The 13,736-nt window shown below is 48.6% G+C and overlaps 1 protein-coding gene across 16 annotated transcripts in view; it reads left to right on the top strand.

Moving 5' to 3' along the window:
* The window catches only part of CCDC88A (coiled-coil domain containing 88A), a 410,515-nt gene that overhangs the window by 252,448 nt on the left and 144,331 nt on the right, over positions 1 to 13,736 (top strand). For all 16 annotated transcript variants that reach the window (XM_065590781.1, XM_065590785.1, XM_065590783.1 and 13 more), the window contains 3 exons: positions 129 to 266; positions 914 to 1,984; positions 2,460 to 2,587. In XM_065590781.1, the coding sequence (XP_065446853.1) occupies positions 129 to 266; positions 914 to 1,984; positions 2,460 to 2,587 (1,337 nt within the window). The remainder of the gene's footprint in view (positions 1 to 128; positions 267 to 913; positions 1,985 to 2,459; positions 2,588 to 13,736) is intronic.

The following is a 13,736-nucleotide window of genomic DNA, read 5'->3' as shown; positions in this document are numbered from 1 at the left end:
GGCCATATACAACATATGGAAAATAAAAGTAATAATTATAATATTTTCACTTCACCTCAGTAAGAATAGTCATTTATGTTCATAGTCCTCTCTGGATGAATTTTAAATATGTTTCCCCCCCCCTCCAGTTGGAAGGACTTGAGAATGAAATTAGCCAAGAGAAACAAAGTCTTCAGAATAGTCAAAATCTGAGCAAAGATCTGATGAAAGAAAAAGCACAACTTGAAAAATCCATTGAGACACTTCGAGAAAACTCCGAGAGACAGGCAAGTAACATAATCTTTGCAAGAAAAAGGACTAGTAACTTTTTTAATGAAAGGTTAAAATATCCTTGGCGTAAACAGTCACAAAAATCAGTGGAGCTGCAATTATGGACTCTGCAAACCTCAAAGATGAACTTTCTATATTTTCAAATAAAATGATGAGGTATTTTTTTCTTAAACTGCGTTTAGAATCTTTCAATAAGCCTTTTGCCGTAGTTTGACTGGATGTTTGGATTTTTGGTATTATGCCTATTTCTAATATATTATATCTCTCAAGATGTTGTTTTGGGAAAAGAATCCATTATTGGGTTAAATGGCTACCAGAAAGAGAGTGAAGCCACTAATGTATGTTGGTTTTGTATAATCTTAAAACAGACAAACTAATGTACTTGAAAATTTGTCTATATTTACAGTTGATTGCATAACCATCACCTCTACACACACAATGTGTGTTATGTTACATGGTATATAATATAGTAGAATAAACCACAGCAGAACGTTAATTTTACCTTATATTAAAAAGGAAGTGATGTATAATGTAATCCATCTCCATCTGTCCTATCTCAGTAGGCTGCTGTTTATATATAGAAATAAATTATTTTTGGCATGGTACTGACCTACATTTATAATTTTTTTTTTCAAATAATTAGATTAAAATATTGGAACAGGAGAATGAGCATTTGAATCAAACAGTAGCTGCTCTAAGGCAACGGTCCCAAATCAGTGCTGAAGCAAGAGTGAAAGACATTGAAAAAGAAAATAAAATCCTCCATGAATCTATCAAAGAGACCAGCAGTAAGCTAAATAAGATTGAATTTGAGAAAAAGCAAGCGAGGAAAGAACTGGAACATTATAAAGAGAAAGGAGAAAGAGCAGAAGAGCTTGAGAATGAGTTGCATCATCTTGAAAAGGAGAATGAGTTATTACAGAAAAAGATTACCAATTTAAAAATTACTTGTGAGAAGATAGAAGTCTTAGAGCAAGAAAACTCAGACCTGGAAGTGGAAAATAGAAAGTTGAAAAAAACTTTAGATAGCTTAAAAAACCTTACTTTTCAGTTAGAATCATTGGAGAAAGAGAATTCACAACTTGATGAAGAAAATTTAGAACTAAGAAGAACAGTTGAATCTTTGAAGTGTACAAGCATCAAGATGGCTCAATTACAGTTAGAAAATAAGGAATTGGAAAGTGAAAAGGAGCAACTTAAAAAAGGGTTGGAGCTTATGAAAGCTTCATGTAAGAAAACAGAACGTTTGGAAGTCAGCTACCAAGGTTTAGATACAGAAAACCAAAGGCTACAGAAAGCATTAGAAAATAGTAACAAAAAGATTCAACAATTGGAAAGTGAACTACAAGATTTAGAGTCTGAAAACCAAACTCTGCAAAAGAATCTGGAAGAATTAAAAATCTCTAGTAAACGCCTAGAGCAATTAGAGAAGGAGAATAAGCTGTTGGAACAAGAGACTTCTCAGCTGGAAAAGGATAAGAAACAACTGGAAAAAGAGAATAAGAGACTCCGACAACAAGCAGAAATTAAAGACAGTACTTTAGAAGAGAACAATATAAAAATTAGTAATCTGGAAAAGGAAAACAAATCTCTATGTAAAGAAATAGGTATATTTAAAGAGTCTTGTGTACGTCTAAAAGAGCTAGAAAAAGAAAATAAAGAACTTGTGAAAAGAGCTACCATTGATAAGAAAACACTTGTCACATTACGAGAGGTAATTTGAAACTAATTTCTGTTCGTCTATTATCTATCGGACATAAATGTAATACAGCTAAGTGCTGCGTGTCTATAATATCATAATAGCTTTTTTAACAGTTGTAACATACAGAAAATATGTCTACTAGTAATTTCTGAAAAAATCATGTTCCTATCTTGTTGTTTAAAAGGGAAGTTTAAAAGGAAAGTCATGCAAAAAAAAAGGGGGTAAACAACTAAGGTGAAATCAGACTTGTATTTAGGATATAATTTCTGATTATATGTTGTTCCAGATGTTAATAGTTGTGAGGAAGGAAGAAATTATATTAACAGGTTGTACAAGCTACATGTAATCATAGAAATTTAGTGCATAGACAATTTCCAGAAACTAAGTTCTTTTTGCGGATACAGACTAACACGGCTGCTACTCTGAAATAAGTCTGCATTATTAATTTAACATTTTAGATTGATTTTTTTTGTTTATTTTGCATAAGGATTTGGTGAATGAAAAACTGAAGACCCAGCAAATGAATAATGATCTTGAAAAACTTACCCATGAACTTGAAAAGATAGGTTTAAATAAAGAGCGCCTCTTGCATGATGAACAGAGCACAGATGACAGGTGAGAGTGCCTAGACCAGTTTGGGATAGTTTGGCAAATGTTTGTTTTTCATTTGCAATAATAAAATGGGAGTACTTGTGGCACCTTAGAGACTAACAAATTTATTTGAGCATAAGTTTTCGTGGGCTACAGCCCACTTCTTGGGATGCATAGAATGAAACACACAGAAAGAAGATATTTATACATACAGAGAACATGAAAAGGTGAAAGTAGCCATACCAACTGTAAGAGGCCAATCAATTGAGATGAGCTATCATCAGCAGGAGAAAAAAAAACTTTTAAGTGATAATCGAGATGACCCATAGAAGGTGTGAGGATAGTTAACATGGGGAAATAGATTAGTGTAATGACCCAACCATTCCCAGTCTCTGTTTAGACCTAAGTTAATTGTATCTAATTTGCATATTAATTCAAGTTCAGCAGTCTCTCTTTGGAGTCTGTTTTTGAAGTTTTTTTGTTGCAAAATTGCCACCTTCAAGTCTGTCACTGTGTGGTTAGAGAGGTTGAAGTGTTCTCCCACTGGTTTTTGAATGTTACGATTCCTAATGTCAGATTTGTTTCCATTTATTCTTTTGCATAGAGACTGTCTGGTTTGGCCAATGTATATGGCAGAGGGGCATTGCTGGCACATGATGGCATATATCATGTTGGTAGATCTACGGTTTTCTCCATATATCATTATTTTTAAAAAGACATTAAATAGAGTTAGGCCCACAATGGGAGTATCTTTGAAAGTATTATAATATGGTAATAAATGTTCTTCTTCGAGTAGTGTCCCTATGGGTGCTTCACTGTAGATGTGTTTGCATCCTGCCCTGCTGATCAGAGACTTTTGGTAGCAGTGTCTGTTTGGCCTGCACATGTGCTGTCCCCCACCTGAGTTCTGCCATGAAGCTAACCAGCATCGCGCAGGCAAACCCTCCTTAGTTCCTTCTTAACCTCCCCATCTAGAGACGGAGTTTAGCTGTCCATTAGCAGATCATTAACTTCTAAAGACTTGCTACTTGTAAAAAAGGGGAAACTACTTCTTAGAGTTTCTTTTACATTTCTTTATTCTTTTATTTGTTTTAAAAAATCTTCAAACTTCGTTTTTTCTTCAACCCTAACCACCCCCTCCCATCTGGGGACTCTGTACCAGAGTGTATGCCTAAGGACCCACTGGCAGAGGCAAGGAAACATCGGTACTGATAGGGTAAGATAAAGATAGAGAATCTGCCTTGGGGAAGGCTCCTTTGGTATGGACATCAACATCAGTACCGTCTTTGGCACACCAGAAGATCGTTCAGCCTGGACTGCATCTCCAACACCATCAATATAGTCATCCCGGCGCTGCCAACCACTATCGGTACCGATGCCTATGGCACCGCCAGACTTCTAATACTCAAGAGACCTTTCTGTGTCTGATGCACCAGACTCGCCTCTATTCAGGGCTGGAGCTCTGGTACCAAGTCCACCTCAACCTCCAGATTCACCTTCGACATCATGCCATGCACCACCATTCTCGTGTGGGGAATCACACAGTGAGCAGGAGGATGTAGTCTCCTGTTGCTCCTCTCAGGCACCCTGTGGTACCCATTACCAATACGGACCTCAACCATACTCTCCCTGGTGTTGGCAGCCATGGTACCAACAACCGGGACACTGCCCACCATCCCAGTGGCCTAACAGGGACCCTTGGCAGGCATATAGACATTGCCCTGCATGGCCTATCAGGAGCCAATGAGATGCTCTCCTTCGGCCACTGCATCAGGGGTGTTCAAGGCCCCTGAACAGGTAAGGGAGGAACAAGAGGTTGATAGTCCGGGGTGTAGCCTCTTCCTCAATAACTTCTCATCTTCATCACCAGATGAGACAGTAATGCCTCGTCCACTGTTGTTGGCAGACAACTTCAAACTTTTTCAATAGCTAGCTCAAAGAGTGGCAGAGGCATTACAATTAACACTGCAGGAGGTGACCGTGTCACACCATAAACTGTTGGACATTTTACACTCCTTTGCCTCATCCACAATAGCCCTTCCTATCAATGAGGCTCTCTTGGATCCTGCTAAACTTATATGGCAGTCCCCTGTGTTGGTCCCGCCAACATGTAAGTGGGCCAATAAGAAATATTATGTATCACAAAAGACACAGAATTTCTCTTCTACCACGTGCTCCCTAATTTGATCATTATGGACATGGTGAACTCTGGAGGCCAACATCATCACATGAAATCCACCCCCTACGATAGGGATTGGAAGTGCCTCAATCTCTTTAGGAGAAAGACTTATTCATCAGCCACTTTACAATTCCATATTGCAAATTATCAAGCCTTAATGGAAAAATAAGATTATATCAACTATTAGAAATTCAATTCCTTTATTGAGCAGCTCCCAGATTCTCACAGGAACCAATTCAAACCCATCATTAATGAGGCAACTGGTGACTAAGATGGCTCTCCAGTTAGCACTCGATGCAGCTGACACAGCGGCATGTTCCTTCTTCTTCGAGTGATTGTTCATGTCCATTCCAAGCAGGTGTGTGCACACCGCGTGCACGCCAGCCAGAAGATTTTACTATAGCAGCGTCTGTAGGGTCGGCTTCGGCGCCCCCTGGAGTGGCGCCTTCATGGCACTGTATATAGGGGCCAGCTGACCCCCCACCCTCTCAGTTCCTTCTTACCGCCGATGACGGCTAGCTGGAACTTCGCTTGCTCTTCAGCAATCGTGGCAGTGTTCTGTAGTTCTTGTAAATAGTTAATTAGTTAGTTGGTTGTTAGTGTTAGCCAGTTAGATATTAGTTGGGGGGTTTTCCCCAACTTTTTCGCCGCCCCGCTGGGGCATGCCCGGGTCCCCAGGGTTCAAACTCTGTCGGGACTGTGGGAAATTTATGCCGAAGAGTGACCCGCACTCTTCGTGCTTACGGTGCCTCGGAGAGACCCATCAAAGGGATAGGTGCACTATCTGCAGGACTTTTCGCCCCAGGACTCTCAAAGATAGAGAGCAGAGACTTAAAGTCCTCCTAATGAAGGCGGCACTGTGGCCGCAATCGGATCCCGGGCTTTCCGAGCCAGCCCCCAGCACTTCATCCTCGGTGCGCAGTGCCCCGGCACCGGAGATAAGTTGTGAGGCCAAGGCCCCGAAACCCTGGCACCGGAGAGAGTCAGCGCATAAGAAACCATCTTCTACAAGACACCGCTCTCCATCACCAGTGCCGGTTAAAAAGAACAGGCCGCTGAAGGAACAATCTCCCCACCGGGACTCTAAAGGTCCGGCGCCGTCCACGAGTGTTACAGGACAACTCGCGCCGCAGACCCATCCGGCCATCCCGTTGACTCCCGCCCCGGAGAGGGCAAGGTCGAGTCTGGAACGGCATAGATCCCTGGACATGATGGACGAGGTGAGCCTCCCATCGACGCCGGAGGCGTTCGAGGCCGCATCAGACCTCTTGAGCCTCCCGGTGCCGGCGTAGCCGCACCGATGCAGAGAACTTCCGGCTACCGCTCGGCCCCATTACCACTCTAGGGGCAAACCGGCTATGCATTCACCACACTCTCCACGCGGCACCGCGTCAAAGGAACCGGTGCGAGCACCCCCTCCAGCGACAGTAGGTACCGCGCCTCCGATGTCCTCATATTCAGAGACTTCTGACTCAGAGGCGGACTCGTACTGCTCTAACAGATTGAGGAGCAGGCGATCATCCTCGTGTACGAGTGCTCAACCGTACCCACCGCAGTGGCACCAACAGCAGCAGTGGCAACCGCCCCCACAGTGGCCGTTCTGGACGCCGTGGGCCTACCGTCAGTCAGTGGGTCAGGCGTACGGGCCCTGCTCATGAGCTGCTTCTGTTTCCTCAACGTCTGCGGCACCGCTGCTAATGCTGCCACCACCAGCACCACCGTCTGACAGGAGTGTGCCACAAGGGGACACGGCACCCCCTGGTCAAACAATGGCACCAACGGGGACTTTGCTCCCAACAGCGCAGGCACCGTCCAGCACTCCTTGTCGTTCGGTGCTGGCCGCGGTGCCGCATCTTGAGCCCGCACCGGCCGCGCAGCCTGAGTACCGTGTGCCGCAGGACCTCACAGAGGGAGACGTGGTAGATGAAGGGCCACTGCATGGGACATCTTCCTCTTCATCTCCGGACGAGGCAGTAGCGGGAACTTCAGCGGCACCGGCCCTAGAGGACAATAGGATCCTCCAACAGCTCCTTACTCGGGCGGCCCAGAGCCTCTCGATACAGACTGAGCAAATCGAGGTGGACACAGATCCAGTGATTGACATCCTGGCCCCGTCAGGTCCAATTAGGGTAGCCCTACCTCTCATTAAGACCATTACGGACACAACCCGCACCTTATGGCAAACTCCAGCCTCATTGGCTCCTACGGCCAAAAGGACTGAGAGGCGATATTTTGTTCCTACCAAGGGGTATGAACATCTTTATACACCCCCCCACCGGACTCCCTAGTGGTAGATGCGGCCAACCAGAGGGAACGCCAGGGTTTCCAGGGGGCTACTCCTAAAAATAGAGAGGCTAAGAAGTTGGACCTGTTCGGGCGTAAGGTAAATTCAATGGAGGGCCTGCAGTTGCGCATTGCCAATCAGCAAGCTATAGTGAGCCGGTATGGACACAATACGTGCTCGGCTTTGTCTAGATTCACGGACCTCCTCCCACAGGACTCATGAACCGAGATTTCGGCCCTGGTTGATGAGGGAAGATTGATTACCCGTGCTTCCCTCCAGGCGGCCTTGGACGCGGCTGATTCAGCCTCACGCACGTTGGCGACTGGTGTGGTCATGAGGCGCGGGGCCTGGCTTCAAGTTTCCGGCCTCCCTCACGAGGTCCAACAAACGATCCAGGACCTGCCCTTTGAAGGGCCCACGCTCTTCTCAGAAAAGACTGATAAGAGGCTCCATAGCCTAAAGGATTCGCGTACCATCCTCCGTTCCTTAGGCCTACACACCCCTGTTACCCAGCATAGGCAGTTCAGGCCACCGCAGGCCCCTCGACCGTACCAGCCTCAAAATCAAGGGGATGCCTCGCGCAGAAGGCCGAGAACGGGCAGGAGGAGGCAACAACAGCAGCCTTTCGGACAGTCATCTGCCCAACCAAGGCCTACGCAGGGGCCTAGACCACCATTTTGACGGCTTGGTCGAGGACGACCTCCCAGTCAGAACCATGGATCCGTCCAACCTTACCTTTTCGTCACGTCTGTCCCCCTTCTATCGGGGGCCCAGATTACATCGGATGCTTGGGTGCTGCGCACGGTAGAGGAGGGATATTCTATCCAGTTCTCCTCCCTCCCGCCCCACCAGCCCCCCTCCCCGTCCCTCTTCAGGGACCCCTCTCACGAGCAACTTCTACTTCAAGAAGTTCAGCCCCTCCTCGCTTCAGGGGCAGTGGAGGAGGTTCCACCGGAGCTATGAGGCAAGGGCTTCTACTTTCGATATTTCCTAATTCCAAAAGCGAAAGGGGGCTTCAGACCTATTCTGGACTTGCGACGTCTCAACAAGTTTGTGAAGAAACTCAAGTTCCGCATGGTCTCCCTGTCCTCCATCATTCCTTCCATGGATCCAGGAGACTGGTATGCCGCCCTCGACTTAAAGGACGCATACTTTCATATCACAATAATCCCTCAGCACAGGCGTTACCTCAGGTTTCTCGTGGGCAACGCTCATCTTCAGTTTACGATTCTGCCCTTTGGTCTGTCAGCAACCCTAAGTGTCTTCACGAAGTGCATGGCAGTCGTGGCAGCCTTCCTGCGCAGACACGGGATCCAGGTATTTCCCTACCTGGACGATTGGCTCATCATGGGCAGGAACAAGGCACTAGTGGAGGCTCAGGTGGTCTTCATCAGGTAGACCTTCTGCTCACTCGACCTCTTACTCAACAAGGCCAAGTCCACACTGTCTCCAACTCAAAAAATTGAATTCATAGGAGCAGTTCTGGACTCGACACAAGCCAGGGCATATCTCCCAGAGGCCAGATTCCGAACTATATCCAACATCATTCTCGGCCTCCAAAGTTACCCTACCACCACAGTAAGAAGCTGCCTCAAATTACTAGGACACATGGCAGCATGTACCTACGTGGTGAGACACGCCAGACTCAGACTGCGCCCACTCCAGTCTTGGTTGGCAGGGGTTTATCGGCCAGTCAGGGACTCCCTAGAATCAGTGGTGACGTTACCTCCACCGGTGTTGGACTCCCTTCAATGGTGGCTAGACCCGCGGGTGGTCTGCGCGGGGGTTCCTTTCTGGGACCCCGAACCTTCCCTATCCCTGGTAACGGACGCATCGGATCGGGGATGGGGTGCTCATCTGGGCCACCTCAGAACACAAGGTCGCGGGAGGATCTGTCACTGCACATCAATGTCAGGGAATTGCGAGCGGTACGCCTCGCATGCATAGCATTCAAGTCCCAGCTGGCAGGCAGGTGCGTTTCTGTCCTCACAGACAATACTCCAACGATGTTTTATATCAACAAACAGGGTGGTGCTCGCTCCTCTCCCCTTTGCCAGGAGGCCCTGGCATTATGGGACCTTTGCGTACAGAATGTAATTCACCTGACAGCATCCTACCTCCCGGGCACGCACAACGCGCTCGTGGACGCCCTCAGCCTCTCGTTCCAGGGCCACGAGTGGTCTATCCGCTGGGATATAGTTCTCTCAATTTTCCGACTCTGGGGTCATCCCCAGGTGGACTTGTTTGCCTCCAACGAGAACAGGAAGTGTCGTCAATTCTGCTGCCTCATGGGATGCGTCACAGGTCCCTATCAGATGCTTTTCTCCTCTCTTGGGCAGACGGGCTGTTTTACGCCTTTCCCCTGATTCCCTTGATTCACAGGGTAATCCTCAAGGCCCGCAGGGATCACGCTTGACTCATCCTGATAGCTCTTGCGTGGCCGCGCCAGCACTGGTACACGTCTCTCCTACACATGTCTACGAGTGTTCCACTCAGGTTGCCCCTACTACTGGACTTGATCACGCAGGACCGCGGTCACCTCCTTCACTCGAACTTGGAGTCGCTCCAACTTACAGCTTGGATGCTCCATGGCTAAACCCAGTGAAGTTACGATGCTCTCATCAGGTCAGACAGGTCCTGTTGGACAGCAGGAAGCCCTCAACAAGGACCACGTACTTGGCCAAGTGGAAGCGCTTCCCCCTCTGGGCTACACAACGGGGTCAGGCCCCCTTGCTCGTCCCTGTCTCTCTCATATTGGACTATTTGCTACATCTGAGACATCTGGGACTAACTCTCTCCAACTCAGGCCGCACCCAGCGTTCCTACCTAAGGTGGTTTCCCCATTTCACATGGATTAAGACATTTTTCTCCCTGTGTTTTATCCGAAACCGCACTCCTCGGCTAAGGAGCACCGACTGCATTCTCTGGACGTTCACAGGGCTCTCGGGTTCTATATAGAAAGGACGAGATCCTTCAGGAAGTCGACCCAACTTTTCGCCGCCATGGCCGACAGTAGGAAAGGGCTCCCGGTCACGTCACAGCGAATCTCAGCTTGGATCAGAACCTGCATCCAGGAGTGCTACAGTCGGGCCAATATACCAGCCCCGCCTATCACGGCCCACTCCACGAGAGCACAGGCCTCTTCAGCCGCGTTCCTGGCCCACGTCCCAACGCAGGAAATTTGTAGAGCGGCCACCTGGTCCTCAATCCACACCTTTACGGCGCACTACGCCATCACGCACCAAGCCAGGGAGGATGCTGCATTTGGCCGCACAGTCCTCCAGTCTGCAGTGACCTCCGACCCCACCACCTAGACTCGGGCTTGTGAGTCACCTGCTTGGAATGGACATGAACAATCACTCGAAGAAGAAGAAACGGTTACTCACCTTCTTGTAACTGTTGTTCTTCGAGATGTGTTGTTCATGTCCATTCCAATACCCACCCTCCTACCCCTCTGTCGGAGTATCGGCAAGAAGGAACTGAGGAGGTTGGGGGTCGGCTGGCCCCTATATATAGCGCCATGAGGGCGCAACTCCAGGGGGCGCCGGAGCTGACACTATGGACGCTGCTATAGTAAAATCTTCCAGCTGGCGTGCATGCAGCACGCACACACCTGCTTGGAATGGACATGAACAACACATCTCGAAGAACAACCGTTACAAGAAGGTGAGTAACCGTTTCTTCTCCTCTTCCATCATGAAGAGACGAGCCTCTTGGCTGCACTTATCGAGCTTCCCTAAAAAGGACAAACCACCGTGGAAGACTTTCCCTTTGAAGGTACAAAATTGTTTGCAGACAAGATGGACGCTTCCCTCCACACACTGAAAGACTCCAGGGACTACTCCTTTAGTCGCTTGGAATTTACATACCTGAGCAGAAGAGAAAATATAGTCCTCAGCCCTCATTCAGACCCCGCTCATCACAATATTCAACCCAACACTTATGAGCCCCAAAGAAAAAAGTCTAGGTTCTCCAAATGGAAAGCTTTGGGCCCTCAATCTACTTCTTCCCAGCCATACACCTCAAAACAACAGTTTTGATGGGTTAGTTAAGGTGCCATCAGATCATTCCCTCCAATACCATATAACACTGGACAACCTTTCTCACCCCCATGGATGCCATCTTGCCCTTTTCCGCAATGCCTGGGAACAGATAACTTTCGACAAATGGGTGCTGGAGATTATTTGAGATGGGTACTCCATTCATTTCAACTCCCTACCCCGCCCCCCCCCAACACCCTTCCCCATCTCTCTTCAGGGACCCTTCTCATGAGAGCCTGTTACAACAAGAGATAGAACACCTCCTCAGTGTAGGAGCCATCGAACCAGTACCTCAACATCTAAGAGGGAAAGGCTTTTACTCTTGTCACTTCCTGATACCTAATAAAAAGGGAGATTGGAGATCCATATTAGGCTCACAGCACTCAACAAATTTGTCAAGGCTCAGAAGTTCAAGATGGTCACTTTATTAATGATTATTCTAATGTTGGAACAGGGATACTGGTTTTCGGCCCTCAACATGCTTACTTCTTCTTCGAGTGCTTGCTCATGTCCATTCCATTGTAGGTGTGTGTGCTCGCCACATGCACCGGTGCCGGAAGTTTTTCCCTCAGCGGTATCTGTAGGGGACCAGCTCTGGCGGCCTCTGGAGTGGTGCCTGTATGGCGCGGTATGAGGGGCATCGCCGGCTCCCCCCACTCTCAGTTCCTTCTTACCACCAATGACAGTGCTGGAACATCTCTTCCTTTGGCAAGCCTTTTTGTTCTTAATCCGTTGAGACAAACTTTTTTCTGTAAATAGTTAAAAGTTGTTAGTAGTTTCCCTTAGTGTAGTTGGTTAGTCCCGGGCGGGACTCAGCCTAGGGACTGGGCATGCCCCAATCCCCAGGCTTCAAACCCTGTAATGGCTGCAAAAAAACAATGCCCATCAGTGATCCTCATAGTAGCTGTCTGAGGTGCCTGGGCGAGACCGATATCAGTGACAAGTGTTGGATCTGCAAGGGGTTCAAACCTTGGACAAAGAAGGAGCGAGACATATATGTCTCTGGGTGCTCCTTCTGGAATCGGCACTGGCACTGGAGCCATCCTGTGGCTCTGCTCCTTGTACTGAGGCATCAGTACAGCGCACTCCACCGGTGCCATCTTCGGACTGATGCCGATTTCCTCTCTCTCCCTTCCCCCTCACCCCCCCCCCGCACCCGTTAGGAGGCAAAGAAAGGCCGGGAGGGGACGATCTCTGACATCCTGTAAAGGAAAGGAGAGGGCCTGAGGGGAGCAAGGACCCGTGCAGGGCAGCTTCTCACCTCTGTACGGGAGTTAGGCCCTGGCTCAAGTCAAGCGGGTTAGCCCATCCCGAGACGCGCCTGCCACCCCAGACAGTGATGCAGACCTCTGGCACCTGGATATGTCATCGACGCCCGAGGCGGTGCAGGATGTCTTACTATTACTGGTGCCGCCCACTCAGTGGACTGGCACCACTAAAGAAGCATGAAGCATCAATTGCCAGGCCACCATCGCAAATCTGCCAAATGCCATCGGTCTCCAGGAGCTCGGTGCAGGGACTCATCACCCTCTGACAGATCCCCGTTGCAGAGCTGGGATCGGCACTGTCGCAACCAGGACAAACGGTCAGCACCGTCCTGGTCTCTCAGACGTGATCCCTCCTCTTCAGACTCCGGTACCAAACAGGGGTCAATACCAGCAGGCCAGGGCCCCGCACAAGGGTACCCACTCTACAGGTGGCACCGCCTGTTGCATCGTGGCCCGAGAGACAGTGGCCTCCCCCTTGGAATCCTTGGGGGTTCCTGCAGTCCTCGCAAGGGCTCAGGTCAGCCTTCAGCGCCTCAGATAAACCATCAGCCACGGCCTCCCAACCGCCCCCTGACGCAGAGGGCTCTGTGGAAAAGACCCCTCAGCTCTACCCAGCTCCCATGGAGGAACCGAGCAGATTTTGGAGGCAGCAGATCCTCTGGTACCAGCTTCCTCCTTGTCGCCGCCTGATGAGGTGATTACAGGGCCTCTCATCCAGTCCCTCAGGGTGATACTAAGACCCATCAGGAACTGCTAAGAAGGGTTGCCTCGAACTTGGGGCTTCATGCTGAGGAGCTCGAGGAACCCTCGGACTCCCTATTTGATGTCCCTGTTGGATGTCCCAGCCAGGGTGGCGTTGCCCTTGCATGAGGGGGTGGCAAAGATCAACAAGTCTCTGTGGCAGACCCCCTCATCACTCCCCCCTATTTCAAAAAAGGCAGAACACAAGTACTATGTGCCTGCTAAAGCTCCTGAGGATCTTTACACACACCCTGCCCCAAGCTCCCTAGTGGTCTCCGTGGTTAATGAGCAGGAAAGGCAAGGCCAGCCAGGCTCCACCCCGAAAAATAAAGACTCGAAGAGGCTCGATTTGTTTGGAAGAAAGATTTATTCGTCCTCGAGTGTCCAGCTGTTATGCTTATAAGAAGCACACGGGATCTTTTTCAAGGGAAAAGGCAATACGCCACATTTATTGAAGATACAACAATTACCATATGCATTCAATTACAGCACACACAGACACACACACTATCCCACCAGTCGATGTTATAGTTACCAGTCCAGAGTCTGGATCAACCTAGTGGCAAGCTAGGTTGATCACCGATAGGGAGGAGCCGGGTTTCATCGGGTTGCGACACGATACTCCAGGGAAGTCTTGGCAGGACGAACCCAAAGTTTCATG

The sequence above is a fragment of the Chrysemys picta genome, chromosome 3, assembly GCF_011386835.1.
Source record: "Chrysemys picta bellii isolate R12L10 chromosome 3, ASM1138683v2, whole genome shotgun sequence".
In the NCBI taxonomy this organism is placed as follows: Eukaryota; Metazoa; Chordata; order Testudines; family Emydidae; genus Chrysemys; species Chrysemys picta.
Note: the sequence above shows the minus strand (reverse complement) of the source record. Positions and strands in the feature narration are given on the sequence as shown.